We start from the raw sequence: 18,489 nt of genomic DNA, 5'->3' as shown, positions 1-18,489 counted from the left end.
ATTTTACTGGTTTCCTCTCTAATCTTTATTTTGATCCTGCTACTTGCTTTAGGTTTAGTTTGTTCTTATTTTTCCCTTTTCTAGTTTCTTAAGGCAGAAGCTTAGACTACTGATTTGTAATCTCTTTTCTTTTCCAAAACAGGCATTTCTCCTTGATTTCTTAATGTTTCAGTAGCTAGGACTTGGGTCTTTGGACCTCCTGTCTCTACCTACACACACAGTCTTGATGATCTTGTCTGGTCTCAACAGCTTTCAATACATGTGTATACTGACAGCTCTCAGGCTAGACCTCTTCCTCTAGATTACAGGGTCATATACCCAACCTCTTACCTTAGATATCAAACAAACATCTCTAATTTAACAGGCCCCAAACCAAACTCCTGCTCCTGGCCCCCTTACCAGACTCACTCCTTCACCAGTCTCGCACATCTCTGTTTATAGCAACTCCACCCTTACAACTGCTCCAGGGTCATCTTTTAACTCTATCCTTGACTCACTCTTTCTCCCACATACCAAATCCAATCCATCAGAAAACTGTTAGCTCTACCTGCAAAATACATACACCCTAATCACTTCAGTAGCTCCACTGCAACCACACTTCAAGCCACCATACCCTCTCACCTACATTATACCTTATAACTGGTCTTTTCCATCCTTGACCCCCCTGCCCTACATCTATTCTCAAAAAAACAGCCAGTGGGAGGGACCCTGTAAAAACTGAAGCTGAACCACCACACTCCTACGCTTAAAACCTACAGATTCAGACTTCCTATTTCTATCAGAGTAAAGTCAAGCATTTTCAATGGCCAAAAGCCCTACAAGATCTGGCCTCCAATTGCCTGTCCGATCTCATCCCCCACAACTGTCACTGTTGCTTACTTTGCCCTAGCCGCACTGTTTCCTGAACATCCTTAGGTAGCATCTTCCCACCTAAGAGCCTCTCCATTGGCTGTCCTCCTTCCTGGAATACTTTTCCTCCAACATCCATGTGACTCACCCTTTTTCACCCTGAAGTCTTTGCTCAACTATCACTTCTCTATGAGACTGACCCTGGCCATGTCTCCCTAAATTGCATTCACTGCCACCACCAGCACACCCAATGATTAGTAGTCTCTCATTTTCCCTATAGCATTTAACACCTTCAAATATCCTGTGTGTTAATAGTTTAGTGTTTAATAGAATGTAAACCCTTTTAAGGCAGAGATTTTTGTCTGTTTTCTTCATAGATGCATCCCCAGAGACTAGGTATATACATGGTAGGTATTATTAAATATTTGTTGAATGAATAAGTATATTTAAAAAGCAGAATTTATCTACCAGCCATTATAAAATGAAAAAGTATAAATGCCTGAAAAGTTGAATTTCTTCATTCCTTCATTCAGTCAATAAAAAGTGAGCTTCTTCTCTTTGCCAGGTACTGCAGCAGACCCTGGGGATATTCAAGACAGACAAGGCCCTGTTGACATGGAGCTTGCTTACTAATTTTGTCTCTCCTCATAGGATGTAAAAAAAAAATTTAAAAATACACAGGATAATTCCTATAATAATAAATGTTACAAAGACAACAGAATACATAAGTAAATGTGTTCATGACAGAAAGATAGAGATTCCCCCTGCTAGATGTCATCTGAAGTAAAACCAGGATGAGGACAAGCCATTCATGCAGAAACCTGGGGAGTAAATATTTCAGGGAGACAAAAAGTATAAAGTTTGGAGTGGGAAATGCAGTTTGGTAAATTCAAGAAACAAAAAAGCCAGTATGACCTGAAGGTGGTGTTTGGGGGGGGGCACAGTGGGACGGCATCCTGCCTCCATTGTGGAAACCCTAAACCCACCCCAACATTTTTAGCAATTGACACGCATGGGGAATGTATTTTTACATCACCTCCTCCCTCCTGCGTTCCCTCTTCTGCTCCTTTATCCCTCTCGGAAAAGTGCCAATGGCATAGATAACCAATTCAAGGAGACTGTTCTCTAGCTGACCTAGTACTTCTGTGTAAAGTTGAAAAAGTTGTGCCTTACTCAGAACATTTTGTTATCTATTAGAAGAAATATTTAATAAACAAGCATATCTCCAGCTCACTCGCCATTGCGCAATGCAAACATGCACAGCAGTATGCAGAGATAGAGGAGGATAGCTTTATGCAAACCAAACTGGTTCCACTGTTCCTGTTTCAAATACCAAATGCTGCAGATGCTACACATACACGCAGATTTGCATGCATTGCAAATTATTACTATTCAGCATTAGTTGTAGTTGGCAACTGATTCTGTTTGGACTACCCTCATGAGAAAAGAGTCTGAGTATTGTATCAATGACTGGAGAAAAATATTATGAGCACGGCCAAGTCCTGCAGATTCAATCAGCTGTAGCATGAATGTGCCTCTATAAAAGTGGTGAAAGCTGCTCCACTCTTTCAGCAAGTGTTAGAACTACTAATCACCTAAGTCTATCTAAGGAGCTCTGTGGGATAATCTCTTCTACCCTTTGGAATACTTTTGCCTATATTATATTATGGGTGAATATAATATGGGTTAATAATCATATAATGATTCATGGGTTATTTTAGCTTAGCAGTTTACTGTTTTAGGATTTTTTTTTACAAGATAAAGCATATTTTGGTGGAGTAACAGATTCTAAAAAATTCCAGTTTAATTGCAAATGAGGCCATTTTTTTCCATAATTAAGGCTTCAGCTTTCTAACTAACTTACGAAAGGAAAAAGTATGTGTCTTTGACTTTACAAGAAATAATCTGTGGTACTGTGTACTCTGTGCTTTCTATATGGATGGCATTAATATGTCACATCAATATGACTGAAATTAATAAGCAACTAATAAAATCCATATAGATCTTTTCCTGAAAGAATGTTTCCAATGGGGGTGCCTGGGTGGCTCAGTTGTTAAGTGTCTGCCTTCAGCTCGGGTCGTGATCCCAGGGTCCTGGGATCGAGCCCCGCATCGGGCTCCCTGCTCGGCGGGAAGCCTGCTTCTCCCTCTCCCACTCCCCCTGCTTGTGTTCCCTCTCCTGCTGTCTCTCCCTCTGTGTCAAATATATAAATAAAATCTTAAAAAAAAAAAAAAAAAAGGATGTTTCCAATGGTGAGAGAGTGCCACCTACTGTTCACTGTGGATTTCAATACAGCCAGGCCACACAGTCCTTCCACATTAAATCATCACAATTTTTCAGAGGCCATTATCAAAATATGAATTATGACTTTCTGAAGAAATGTTTTATCACTATATGCTCTAGAAACTGAGTTTTCAAAAAATTAAAAGTCTTCACTTCTAAAAAAAAATAAGTCTTCACTTCTCTCTATAGCTACAAAAAAATTATTACTAAAACAATTTTTAAAGATTTACGTATTTATTTTTAGAGAGAAAGAGAGAGAGTGAGCGGGGCAGAGGGAGAAAAAGAATCCTCAAGCAGACTCCTCATTGATCGGGGAGCCCGATGCAGGGCTCAATCCCAGGACCCTGAGATCATGACCTGAGCGGAAATCAAGAGCTGGCCACTTGACCGATCGAGTCACCCAGGCACCCTGCTAAAACAATTCCTAAATCTTAAACATCTTGGCCCCAAATGCAGTTGAGAACAAAAAGCATGGGCTTCCAGGCCAAACCGGTTCAAGTCTGGCCTCAGGTGTTTTTAAACCTGAAACTGTTTCCTCATATGAAAAGAACTTAATATACAGTTGACATGTGATAGATTAGAGATATTGACTACTAAGAAAAATAGGTTTCCCACTCAGATTTATAAGTTAACGAGTTTCTTTTGGCTTTTCATCACCCTCCAGTCATCTTTAAGAAATGTTTTATTAAAAAGGCATCCTGTTCCAGGTCAACAATTTTATTTGTCTCTAATCACTTGCATAAAAAAGGACCTGAGTAGTTTTTTGATACTTCCCCAACCAGCCCCAAGTAAATTTAAAGCTCTTTCTGTTAACTACCGAAGAAATGATCAGGTTCAGCCACACTTAAGGAAGATGAGTAACAGTGAACTCTCTTCACTTGCTTTTTCACATTTAATAAATTATGTAACAGGGTTTTAAGCAATTAAAAACGATGATTTTTAAAATCATGCTAAACTATTTCAAGAATATCTTCCTCATGACATAAAAAAACGGGTTCACTCTGGGGGTGTGGGGGTGTATCTTTTTTTTTTTTTTTGAGTATAGCTGACAAACATTACATTAGTTTTAGGTGTACAACTTAGTGATTTGACAAGTTTATATATTATGCTATGTTCACCACAAGCATAGCTACGATCTGTCTCATTTCATCGCTAATACAGCATCATTGGCTGTGTTCCTTATGCTCTGCTCTTTACTCCTGTGACTTATTCCTTCCATAACTGGAGGCCTGTCCCTCTCTCTCCCCTTCACCCATTTTGCCCAATCTCCCACTCCCCTCCTCTCTGGCAACCAGTTTGTTCTCTGTATTTATAGTTCTAATTCTGTTTTTTTGGTGTGGTTTTTTTTTTTAGATTCCATTTATGAGTGGAATCATATGGTATTTGTCTTTCTCAGTCTGACTTATTTCACTTAGCATAATACTTTCTAGGTCCATCCATGTCCTCTCAAATAGCATGATCCCATCCTTCTTTATGGCTATATTAACAGTCCATTGTGTATATATACCACATTTTCCTTATCCATTCCTTATCCTTAAGTTGCTTCCATGCCCTGACTATTGTTTTTATCCCTTGGATTAATTTCATCAAATTTCACTAATTTACCCTTGCAAGTTCTCCAAAATTAAGTCTCTTTTGAGCCTAAGCCTGTCTTTAAGATTATAGATTTATTGTTTGTATAAGTAAGAGTTTAGCTATAACACATAGGAATAGTCTCTTGACAGCTCAATGTATTAAATAAGATGGTCTTTTAAGAAAACTGTTTCTCAGGGCCTCTATGTGCCAGGCCTAGGAACAGTAAGGAGCATAAGAAAGAAACCCTATCTCCAGGAGCTCGCTCTCTTCAGCACATTACTGAGTTCTCACTCTGAAAGCCAGAAGGTAGGTTACGGAAGTGAATTCCCAGTGTGTCTTTGAAACTGGATGGATTCCATTCTCCACCAGCACTGCCTCCCCAGGAGACTGGGGCCTACAGGAAGGGGCAGAGGGGATGGGATGGCGGAGGCAGCAGGAGGGATAGGCAGGAACAGAGATGTCACTACTACTTTCTTGCTTTTGGCCTTGATTGTTTCTCTCTTTTCTCTCCTGGAGTTTGGATGTCTATCTATCTGTCTGTCTGTCTCTCTCTCTCATTCCTGGATTTCTTTCTCTGCCTATCTCTTCCCTTTTGATAGCTTTCTTTCCTGGAGAAATAAGAGGGTATTTAAGAAAACAGAGAAGAGGGTGTAAAAGAGGATCATAAAACAGAACTGAAGTGGGTCCTTACTAATGTGGTATTAACTAAATAAAGCTTTTAACTCCTTGCCTTCACTTAGAAACTAGGCCTATGGAGTCAGTCACACCTAGATACAGATATGCATACTGCACTGACGGGAGTACAGTACGGCAGGAAGAGCACCACACCAAGGAAGAACATATGTGAGCCTTTGAGTATCTCCCAGCTTAGTTTCCTCATCTGTACAACTCGGGGATAAGACTAGGTCAGTGACTCACGAACACTTTTTTTGTTTATCTGTTTTTGCCAGAACCTATAGTAAGAACTACATTTTCCATTAGAACCAATACACACCCATATTCCCCACAAATGAAAAAAAAAAGTTCTATGCAGCAATTCCTATCCTCAGGATGTGCAATGTACTAATATTCTATAGTTTTTTAAAGGTTAGTTGCCAGTCACAGCTTACAAGAGTTCACAGTCTGCCAGCGAGTCACCACCTCAGTTTCAGAAATACTGATCTTTCAAAAATCCAGTCTTCCAGCTCGGAGACTTGATGAATTCACATCACATAGGGCCTGTGTAATCTGGCCTCAAGCTATCTGTCAACTACATTCCTGCCCTTCTCCACCCACCCTCTCCGCTCCGCTCATACTGGCCTTCTTGCTGGTCCCTGGACAAACAAGCAGGTTCCCACCACAGAATCGTTGCACCTGCTGCTCCCTCTGCTGGACAGCTCGACTGCTAGCATTACCAGGGCCCCACAACACCGACTTCATTCAGGCCTCAGTTCCGAGGGGCCTCCCCAACCATCCAACTAAATACCAACTCCCTTAGGCTTCCTTCACTCTCTGTCCCCGTAACCTGTTTCATTTTTTCATAGCACTTATCAATACCTAACACTTCATTATATGTCTGTTTTTCCTGTGACTCCCTACCCCCAGAAGTCTCAGCTCCATAAGAGCAGGACTTTACCATTCATTGCTATCTCCTGGGTACCTAGGATAGAGTCCGGCACATAATAGGGATTTAAAAATAACTGTTGAATGAATGAATGAACCTAGAGTTCTCTCTCAGAATAAGAGAGTCCACTGTTTTTTACTTAGAATTCTAGATTTTCTCTGGTGGTGAAAAGCCCTTGCTCAAAAACGGTTCTCCGGTCCTGGTCTCTATCAAGTGACTAGCAGGGAAATTCAGTGGAAAGTTAACTTCCCTTCTTTTCTTAACTTCCCTTCTTTTCAACTATCTTTTCAGAGCATTCTTCTTCTTCCCTAGACATTTGTGCCTCTCTGCTCTCCACTGATATTCATCTCTCTTCTCCAAATATACAACAGCTATCTCTAAAGGACATTATGAATTAGCTAAGGATCTTAAATGCCTTAAAAGATGGGAAAATGTTATATAAATGTCAGGCACTATCATTAATAAAATTGCAGCTGTGCAGTGCTTTTGTCAGGTGCTAAAGTGAAACAAGGGAAAGGGGAAGGGAATGGGGAAGGAGAATAACTGGAGGTGCTAATTTAGGTCTGGTGGGCAAGGAGAACCTCCCCGGTGAGGTGGCACATGAGCACAGGAAGACTTGGAGAAGCATTCTGGGCACATGGAGTAACACATGCAGCTGAAGTGCACGTAAATGTGAAGGAAAAAAAACAAAACAAAAAACGATGTAAACTTCTTTATTTTTTTTTTTTTAAAGATTTTATTTATTTATTCATGAGAGACAGAGAGAGAGAGAGAGGCAGAGGGAGAAGCAGGCTCCCAAGGAGCAGGGAGCCCGATATGGGACTCGATCCCAGGACCCTGGGATCATGACCTGAGCCGAAGGCAGACGCTTAACCATCTGAGCCACCCAGGCGCCCAAAAACGATGTAAACTTCTTAAAAATGTGTATCTCGAAAAGGTAAATCAAAAAGAATTTGCTTAAAAATTATCTAAGTAAGAACACCTCAAGTACTTCAGGAGAGTCACAAATGTGTATGCCCTGTGCCCAGTCACAACTGACCCCAAATGGACTTCTGGGTCAATAAGCAAAATGTTTAAAAGGAAGAAAAAAAGCATTCATTAAGCACCTAATTGTACAGGGCTGAGCCTTGAACAATAAACCACAGTGACATAGTTTCTTACTCTGTTTCAAAATGCCTTCTGGTAAATTTAAGGAATCAGTGTTGATAGGAGTATGTGTAAGTTTAATTTTAAATGTATAGATATTCACAAGTTAAAGTAAACCTGAAACTCAGTAAATAAAAAATAACACAGAACATGCTATGAAGTTAACTCATCTCATTTTTCACTAACACTCCTCCACAGTAATGAGTCTCCCCTCTCTGTTCTCATATTCAGTAAGTCTCCATTTGACACCTGTCAGTAACAACAGTACCAGCAGTAATAATAGCTAACATTCAGGGTGCTTACAATGTATAAAGCATTAGGCTAAGCACTTTATCTCATTCAATTATAACAATATCTAGTAATAGATATTGTTACTACTAACTGTTAACATTGCTAGTGTTATTTTCACATAGCTCAACCTACGTGTGCATCGGGAAACAAGATAAAATCTTAAGGACTTCATTAGATGACAAATGAAAATGCTGGGGGGGGGAAGTGGTCATATTTTAGGAGCCATCCTCCCTTTGGATATAAATTTTAAAGCTGTTTAATTATTTAAAAAATTCAGATACCTATAACATACAAATATTCACCTCTCAGAGATTTGGGCGAAAGAGCAAGATGATTTAACGTAATGATAGACTTTTACTTGCCACTAGATGGAGGGGTTTTCAGTTTTTCCAAAGCCGTATTTTCTAGGCCTATGTAGCAAAAAACAGATTAGGCCTAAATGGGCTCATTGTACTTTCACAATCAAAGTATGGAATAATAAAATCTCAACTACCACAAATAAAGAGCAAATGTTCCCACCTAATCTATTTAAGCTGAGTAGAAATTCATGGATCTCAGATCTAATACTCACTAAATACATATCAGACACATCTAGCTATTCCCTTCCCGAAAGTGTATGAGAGTTATTGAAACCAGTCTCAAGTGCTGTTCCTGCCATCTCCCATTTTCCCTCCCTTTTCCCTGACCCTTTATTGTTTCCATCAGGAGAATGACTCTATAACATAATTGACAAGGAATTTAATATATAAAAGTAAATTTTTAAATAGCCACAAAATTGGACAATAACACCACTAACCTCAAATATTTATTTCTAAAACTTGTTTTAGATTTTAGTCTCCTTCCATTTTCCCTAGCTTGTTCCATTAGACAGCATTCTGATTAATACGAAATACATTTCATATGTATAGTACATTACAGTTTATAAATTACTTTCATACACATTTGATCCTCACAAAAATGCTTCAAGCTATTCTGAACAGAAATTATCATTCTGATTTTATGAAAGGGAAGACAATTGACCAAAAGGATTACAAGTCACATAGTAAATACATGCTGAAACCAAGACTGCAATAGAATTGAAAATTTCGGGTTTCTAGCTCTACACCCGTTCCTTTGTACTAAAACGGCTGCTTCTTCAAAATAAGTAATCAGCGAGGACTGGCTAATCCATCTGTGAATAACAGTTTATAAAAGGTTACCTCCATCTTCCTCAGTATATACTGATAATAAATTTAGAATTCCAACAATTTATGAAAAATGGCAAACAATAATTAGAGAAAAATATTTTAGGTAAGTATTAACAGTGTTTCCCATCTATAGAACATATTATAATCTATAATCTTAATATACTATTGGGTAAGAAAGGTGAAATTTTTATTACAAGTTCAAATCCATTGTTAGATATATGTAAGAAATGTATAGCTATTCCAGGTTAGAGCTTAGAAGAAACAGGCACCATGGCACACTGCTAGCAGAGTACAAATGGTAAAACTTTCTTGAGGTAATTTGGCAATGCATATTGTGAAAACTCAGAAATGCACAGGGCCTCTCTCACCCAATTATTCCATTTCTAATGTATTCTTTTTTTTTTAAGATTTTATTTAGTCATTTGAGACAGAGAGATACAGAGAAAGAGAGACAGCATGAGCAGGGGGAGCAGCAGAGGGAGAGGGAGAAGGAGAGGCAGACTACCGACTGAGCCAGGAGCCCGACATGGGGCTCGATCTCAGGACTCGGAGATCATGACCTGAGTGGAAGGCAGACTCTTAACCATCTGAGCCACCCAGGCGCCCCATTTCCAATGCATTCTAGGGAAATAATTATGGATATACGTAAAGCTATGCCTGTAAAAATATATTAATTATGGTGTTGTTAAAAGACCAAGTAAATAAATGGATTGGTTATATCAAAGTAAATCAAAGAATAAAATGTAGCTCCTAAAATTGATCTGGAAAATTGTATAAGACATATTAAGTGAAAAAGACAGATTTGTAAACAATATATACAGTAGGATCACATTTTCAAAGATATATACATATACATATATACATGTATATATGTATGTATGTATGTGTGACTGGGATATTATACTAAAATTTAATATTTAATATTTGATATATACACAAGTTAAATATATATGCTATATGTATTTTATATATTACGTATATGTTACAAATGTATCATATAAGGATATATTTTTGACAACATATAAAATGCATATAGCATATGCATTATGTAACTTGTATAAGAACTACAGAAAACATAAGATGAAATTTAAATTTACATATATCAGAGAACTCTGGAGCCATTATCCATGCATATGGAAATAAATTTTAAAGAATAAAGCACTATGAAGAAAGCACAGTACAAAAGATGAGTCAGGAGAGGTAACAATAGCAACTTAATTAGACAAAGTGCCTAGTATCAGAAAATAAACTTGAATTGAGCAGTACATTTTAATAGCCACAATTTCTCACATCTAATAAATAGAAAGTCTTAAAATATCAACAGCTGTTGGAAGTGAAGTAGTTTAAACAGATTTTGCAAGAAAGTGGATATAAGGTTAACAGTTCTGTTAACGTTGGGAAGATTTTTGGAGAACGAGCTACTTCAATCTTATCCTCCAGTACCATCAAGAAAGACATTAGGTGAAATCACAGCAGAAAACATAATATCCATGGAGACAAGATGATGCCATCCACTCCGCCTGCCACACCTTAGAGAAGATATTATGGAAACAAAGGGTCCAGAAAGGGCAATTCAATTATTTTTTTAAGATTATTTATTTGAGAGACAGAGAGAGCAAGTGCAAGAGCAGGGGAGGAGCAGAGGGAGAGGAAGAGAATCTCAAGCAGACTCCCTGCTGAGCACAGACTCCAATACGGGGCTCCATCCCATGACCCTGAGATCACGATCTGAGCAGAAACCAAGAGTCTGACACTTAACCGACTGAGCCACCCCGGTGAAGGGCAATTAAATTATTAGAAGGCGATTATAAAAGGAGAAATCAGGAGTGTTTGATCTTCAAACACAAGATCTGGACAGATAAATATTTTCCAAAGTTTATACAAAAATATTTTCCAAAGTTTGTAAGATCATAAATGTTACAGATAGGATGAAAACTGTCACTGAAAGGCCAAACTAATACGGTTAAAGTTTAAATAAGGCAGATCCAAGGAAAATAAAATATTTTGATGGAATAGGAAAAATGCATGAGATGCATTATCCCAGGACATTTAGAATGAAATCTAAAATCCTTCCCAAGTTGCATAAGCCTCAGTATTCCCTGGTTCCTGCCTGCCTTAGATCTTCTGTCCTCCTGTCCTCCTCACCTTCCCCATATACCCCATCCCCACTGGCCCCCTGCCATGCCTCCAATGAGCCTCTGCACTTGGTTGTTTGCTCAAAATGCACCTCCTCTGGATCTCTGCCTGGCCTGCTCCTTTTTTCTCACTGAGATTTCAATTTAAAAGCCACGTCCTCAAGAGGACCTTCTCTAATTGTCCCACCTAAAGGTAGCTCTAGCTACCTGCTCTTGGAACCAGCCACTATCACATTACTAAGTTTAATTTTCCTCACATTGCTTAGACCATATGAGGTGACCTATTCATTTGTTTCATGGCTTCATTCACTTATGTGTTTAATATATTATATGTCTCCTCCACTAAGGAAAAACGGAATTCAAAGGTTAAACCATCAAGGAGGCTTTCCCTGACCACCTGGCTAGGTCAAGCCACTCTTTTTTATTACGCATTTTGACCTCATCTTGTAGTTTTTCTTTTGTAACCCAACTTATCCCTGTAATTTATCTTCTAATATCTATTTTTCTCAATAAGTTCCATGGGGTGTGCAAGGTAAGCAGGGGCCAGAGAAGGTCTCAAATGCCAATTAAGAAATTTGGGCTCTAGACTCTGTGGGCACTGAGGGAGGGCAATCTTATTAATTAATGTATAGCCAGTGCCCGGCACACAAAAAGTGCTCAATATTAATACCTGTTTGAACTGATGAATAATTGGTGAATAAGAAAGAATGGAGGATGAAATTGGACTTCTTACACCACTCACAAAAGTTAACTTGAAATGAATTGAAGACTTAAACATAAAACTTGAAACCATAAAACTCCCACAAGAAAACATAGAGGAAAAGTTCCTTGACATTGGTCTGGACAGCAGTTCTTTGGATAGGACACCAAGAGCACACACAAAAAAGCAAAAATCAGTAAGTGGGACTACATCAAACTAAAAAGCTTTTGCACAGCTAAAGAAACAATAAACAAAATAAGGCAATCTTCAGAATGGGAGAAAATATTTACAAACTATGCATCTAATGAGGGATTAATATCTAAATTAGATATACATACATACAAATGAGTAACGGATATATAAACAATAGGATTAAAAGATGGGTAGAGGAACTGAATAGACTTTTCACAAAGAAAACATACAAATGGCCAACCGGCACATGAAAAGGTGTTCAGCAAAAGGAAAAAGTAAATCAAAACCACCAGAGCTATCACCTCACACCTGTTAGAATGGCTAGTCTAAAAAGACAAGAGGCAGCCAGTGTTGGGGAGGATGTGGAGAAAAGGGAACCCTCACGCACTATTGGCGGATGTAAAATGGTGCAGACACTGTGGAAAGCAGCATGAAGGTGCCTCAAAAATTTAGAAATAGTACTACCATGTGATCCAGCGATTCCACGTCTGTGTATTTATCTGAAAAATATGAAAATATTAACTCCAAAAGATATATGCACCCCCATGCTCAATGCAGCATTATTTACAATAGCCAAAATATAAAAATGACCTAAGTGTCTGTCAATGGATGAATGCATCAGGAAAATATGGTGTAAATACAATGGAATATTTTTCAGCCATGACAAAGAAGGAAATCCTGCCATTTGTGACAACAGGGATGGACTCTGAGGTCATTATGCTAACTGAAGTTAAGTCAGACAAAGACAAGTACTATACGATTTCACTTGTATGTGGAATCTAAAAAAGCCAAACTCAAAGAAACAAAGAATAGAATGGAGGTTATCAGAGCCTGGGGTAAGGAAAATGGGGAGATGTCAGTCAAAGGGTAAAAATGTCCAGTTAGAAGTGACTAAGTTCTGGGGAATCTAATGCACAGCACTGTCATTATAGTTAACAATGTCGTATTACATACTTGGGAGTTGTTAAGAGAGTAGATCTTAGATGTTCTCATTACAAAAAAAGTAATGGTAATTATGTGATGTGATACAGGTATGGGATTAATGCTAAGGTGGTAATCATTTTGCAATATATGTGTATCAAATCAATACATTATACAGCTTAAACTTATACAATGCTATATGTCAATTACATCCCAATAAAGCTGGGGAAAAAAGAAAGAAAAGATGAAGAATTAAAAGGCAGGGAGGGGCGCCTAGGTGGCTCAGTCGTTAAGCGTCTGCCTTCGGCTCAGGTCATGATCCCAGGGTCCTGGGATCGAGTCCCACATCGGGCTCCCTGCTCGGCGGGAAGCCTGCTTCTCCCTCTCCCACTCCCCCTGCTTGTGTTCCTGCTCTCGCTATCTCTCTCTCTGTCAAATAAATAAATAAAATCTTTAAAAAAATAAAATAAAAGGCAGGGAAAGGACTGCAAAAGATAAAAGAGCTACATGTAAGGAAAATTAGGGCATTATATTAACCCATTGCTATGCAGTTTTGCAAATACTACTGGTTCCTATTAAAAAAGAACATAACCGGCTCCAAACTGCATTTGTAATAAAATCATTTAGTGGAAAAAATTGTTTATTTGGTTTCAGGTTTCTATATTAGGCGTTACACTTTCTGATTCAGTTCCAGCAAATGAAATCCTGCCTGGGGCTTTGGCATTGCCATCCTTCCAAGTTAGCACTTCAAGTAACAAAAGGAATCCTGGAGAGTTAAGTGCATGCCAAAGATAAAAACAGTAAGCCTATTTAAAAGAAACTTATCAAGCTGGAAACTGAGAAACATTTCATGGAATAAAATCTTGTTCATATTTAGCTATCATGAAACTCTCTTTGAAGTCTCTTTTAAACCAACAACTTTGAGACATTTGTTTAGTCTAATCCTTGCAGAACATAGCGGATAATCCTTAAAGACCTTACATTATACTAGCAGACCATCTTGGTTAACAGCATTCAAATCGATGTTCTATTTTAGAAGATATACAACATTCCTATCTCTTTAGTAGTCAAAAGAATCTTGGGATTATCTCCTCTATTCTCTTTACCCATAAAAGTAAATAAATTGATGACTCTAGCATATTCTTTACCTTAAACAACACGTATGTGAGATATACTAAAGTACATTTGCCTATCTCTGCTTCGCAAGACAGAGGCAGGTCTAGAATTTGTAGTCAGGACCTAATTATGGTGCTGGAAGCTACAGCTGTTAACAAACCAGATGTAGACAGAAGCTGACCAGATAATGAAATTGCAGCTGTCAGGAAGGCACACCAGCAGAGCAAACAAATTCCACCTTCGGCTGCTTTGAGAGGGACCATCGGCCTTTGATACAATGCACATGCCAGAGGTGAGACTGAACACAGAGAAAGGACACCAATGTCTCCCTGGCTTTCTAAAGGCCTCTTCTTTCTCAAAAAGGACTGACAGCAACTGACACAGGAGAGAGATCTGGGTGCAGAAAGAAACTTGAAAATTCTGCTCTAGTCAGTTTTAGGCTCTCATTAAATTCAGAGCTTCTCCTGCCACACAGGAAGATTGTCACTAGGTCAAACGAGGAATAAGAAATCTGTGCACCTTGAGATCAACTATTTTGCCTCTTAGAGTATACATTGTTCAAAGTACACTATATCTTGAACTTTGTGGACCATGACTGACAGGAAGGAATGCATTTTATACCATAACCCAGTACATACAAGACACCACAATTTAAGTTTCGTGGAAGTTATCCTTAGTACATACAATGAATATAGTGTTTGCTTTATGTCATCTTTTTTAATGCTGGCTACATACAACAAATTGATTTCATGACTGCGTAATGCGTTAGAACCTAGGCTGAGAAACCATGCTATAGTACACACATGTGGGCTGGCCTCCGCCTCCCTCTCTAATTGCATTTCGTGTTGTTCTCTGCCATATTTCCCCCACTGCTGCTGCCCCCACCCCGCCCCACCACCGAATTTCTATTATTTTTTACATTAAACCCCAAGATCCCTTCCTAAAATATGCCAACCACTTTTCTGCCTCAGGGCCTTTGATCCTGTTGTTAGTGTTGCCTGGTACACTTCCCCCAGATCACTGCACTTCATCATTCAGGTCTCAAGACAGAAGTCAGTTCTTCAGAGGGGTCTTCACTGACCACCCAATTTGAAAGAGCCATCACACACAACTCCAGCCAGGGCAGAGGGTAGGGGGAGGAGTTCACCACTCTTAGGGTGGTTGGGAAGTCTAAATGACAAAAATGTAAGACAAGCACAAAGAAAACCAGTATTCCACAAATGTCACTTTCCATCTCCCTATGCCATTGTTCAGGCCATTGAATTGTCACTATGGAAATTCTATTCCATTTGCTTAATGATGGCCTGACTCTGATAAGTGAGGACTGCATCCTCCAATATCCCCCAAGTACTTTGTAACCTCTCAGGGTACTTACCACATTCTTATTTTTTTCTTTTTTCATTCAGCAAATATCTGAGGGCCTAATATGGTATAAGCAATAGCAGTGAACAAAATAAAGATCAGGCCCTCTCCCAGTTCAGTTCAGTAAGAGTGACAAACTCATAAATAATTTCAACTGAATGTGGCAAGTAAATAAGAAAGATGTGTACTATGTAAAGCTGTGACCAAGAAAAAAATGAAAAGTCAACTGTCTTTGAGTAGAGAAGGCATCACAGAAGAGGTGACACCTAACCTGGGTATGAAAGGATCAAAAGGAATTTGGCCAGCAAACAAGGGGATAAGGGTATCTCATGTAGAAGGAACAGCATGTGCAAAGTAGAGGGAACACTCATACCACCAGTTTGAAGTTGCTTAAAATGTTCAACGAAAGAGAAGCAGCTAAAAGGAGTGTCAGGAGCTGAAAGAAGCTAGATAGGTGAGTGCTAGATGATGGAGGGCCGTGTCTGCCATTCCAGGTACTGTGAATTTTACACTGTAGAGTATGGAGAGTCTAGAGTTTTAAAGAGGTGAGTGACCTCAAAGATTTGGGTCTTAAAAAATTCGTTCTGGGGCGCCTGGGTGACTCAGTCAGTTAAGCGTCTGCCTTTGGCTCAGGTCATGATCCCAGGGTCAGGCTCCCTGCTCAGCGGGGAAGAAGTCTGCTTGCCCCTCTCCCTCTGCCCCCCACTTGTGCTCACTCTCAAATAAATAAAATCTTTTTAAAAAATTCCTTCTTGTGGCAGAGAAAATAATGGATTGAAGAACTGCCATACCACACTGTTAAAAGTCTGGGCAAGAAATAAGGAGAGCTTAAACCAAAACAGGACCTAGTGACCACTTCAATATGGGAGGCATAGAAAAGGAATGGAGAATAACTCTGGTTTCTGGTTTAGGTTATACATATTGTAATACATAATAACTATAACATTAGAGTTATATAATATTAAAGCTATATTATAGGTTATAATATAGTGATATCATTGGTTAACTTGATGGAATTAGAGAAACCAGGTGGAATGATAGCAGGTTCAGTTTTGGTCATGGCAAATTTCAGAGGCCTTTGGGTAACCAAGTAGAGGTGTCCAGGAAGCAACTAGGTTAGCCCTAGCAGGTGTGAGATGAAAACTGAAATTTAGACATGAATGCTTCTGCACTAGTAAAACTCATGTGTGTGGATGAAATCACCCCAGGAAAATGCATAGACTAAGAACTGAAAATATTAAAGACTGAGTCCCAGAGAAAGGCATTTGAAAAGCAGGCAAGGCCGGGGCGGGGGGGGGGGGGGGATGAATGCTCATGAACTTCAGCTGTTGCAGAAGAGCTAAATAAAATAAACTTTGAGAAGAAATTACTGGACCGGAACTGAAAAAGCCATTAGAAACTTAGACAAGAGCAACTTCATTGAAGCCATTCAAGAGAAAGTCAGACAACATAGTACTGAGGATGAGGAAGAAGGGGCAGTTGAAGCAGGTGAAAATACTGTGCTTTCAAGCAGTTTACTAAGAGATGGAGGATTGGGCAATCACTGGATAAACACAGCATGGGGGATGTGCTTTGTTTTATTTCATTTTCTCAAGATATATGACCAGAACACTGGGAAGCAGGAAAAGGAGAGAAAGGCTGAAAGCACAGGAAAGTAAAAAGATAAGCAGAAGCAAACGGTCTTGTAATGGATAGGAGGAAATGAGATGTAGAGGAAAGGTGGATTAGCCTTCAACACCACTTGCATTATACTAGAAACACAAAACCAAACGATGGCTTAACGTATATACTGACGAGTAGTTTGGGGGCCTGAGGTTGAAGAAAATGACTGTTAGACTCTGGCATCTGCTTAGAAGGGAGGAAAAAGGAGAGGAAGGGGCAGGGTTTGGAAAGTGTGAAAAGAGCTCTTCAGGAAAGGCACAGGGGGAGATGGAGTTAAGGAAAGGATTGCTGTGGAGCAGTGGAGAAAGAAGGGGTGGCGAGAGGGGCTCTGTTGCTAAATTCACAGCTATATCCATCTGACCACAGCCATCTTTCTACCCCCCTGTCCGTTATTCATAAGTGGTTAAAAGATTTGCCAGTTAAGTGAATTAACTAGAACCCCGGTGTTCTCAAACAAGTAAGTGAATTAAAATCACCTACAGGCTTTTTAAAAATGCAAATGTCAAGCCCCACTCCTACTGATTCAGAATTACTGGGGGTGAAGCTCAAGCAAGTGAATTTTCCAGAAGCTCTCCCAAGAGATCGTCAGGGCATTCCTGTTGAAAAGCACCTACCTATAAGGTAATCAACTGGCTAGAAGAGAACTGATGCAAATACAGCTCTTACCACATGGCCCTCAGATGGGGTGTGGAGCAGTGTTCTGCCGCTCAGGACAGCACCCACTGCAAGACCTAGGAAGATTCGGGTGAGTTTTGAGATAGTCACACACACAACACAATACTCTTAAATTAAACGCGTTAAGGTGAAGCTGAGAACTTGAAAAAATGCAATGATGAAAAACACAAACATTTAAAATGTTTGTTCGAAATGACGTCTCACCTTAGGGTATGAGACCCAGTGCTTACCCCTACACTTTCTGTTACATTACCCTAAAGTCTCAGCAGTACCAAAGTGGAATTCAGGGTGCTGCAAGAAATAGGGAGAGGAAGGAAACTGCAGAAACAGCCCCTGGAAAGGGGAGAAACATAATGGGGAGAAGGTAGAAGAAACCGGGATGCCTCTGAGCGTCCCTCCGCCCCAGGACCTGGGACGCTACGCAACCAGGACACCGAAGCCGTTCTGGCCTCGCCTGGCACTCACCATAGTCTCAGGATCTCGGCGCAGGGAAATAGGTACCTTTGCCACAGGAAGACACCACCTCTACAACAACGCCCAGTTACTCCGGCAACGGAGCCCCGCCTGCTACCGGATGTGCGGGAAGGCCGCCGCCCCGCCCCTTCGTTCCCAGTGGCTGGGAGGACTTGAAGCTCCGCCCACCCGTGGACAGACCCGCCCCTCCATGGCGTCGCTTGGGGCGACAGAACGCTGCCTACCTCTTTCCAGCGTCATCACTTAGGTTTGGTTGATAGGTGACCCGGAAGTTAAGTGCATAGGCGGCTAGAGCTCCAAATAGTCTATGTTTTATTT

At 39.8% G+C, this 18,489-nt stretch overlaps 1 protein-coding gene across 1 annotated transcript in view; it reads right to left on the bottom strand.

The window, feature by feature from the left end:
- The window catches only part of NME7 (NME/NM23 family member 7), a 75,332-nt gene extending 57,067 nt beyond the window's left edge, over positions 1-18,265 (bottom strand). The window contains exon 1 of the mRNA XM_044916195.1: positions 18,163-18,265. Coding sequence (XP_044772130.1) covers positions 18,163-18,165 — 3 coding nt within the window. The 5' untranslated portion in view covers positions 18,166-18,265. The remainder of the gene's footprint in view (positions 1-18,162) is intronic.
- Positions 18,266-18,489: the final 224 nt, after the last annotated feature.

This window comes from Neomonachus schauinslandi, chromosome 6 (assembly GCF_002201575.2).
Source record: "Neomonachus schauinslandi chromosome 6, ASM220157v2, whole genome shotgun sequence".
NCBI classification, from domain to species: domain Eukaryota; kingdom Metazoa; phylum Chordata; class Mammalia; order Carnivora; family Phocidae; genus Neomonachus; species Neomonachus schauinslandi.
This window is presented reverse-complemented; position numbering and strand designations above follow the sequence as displayed.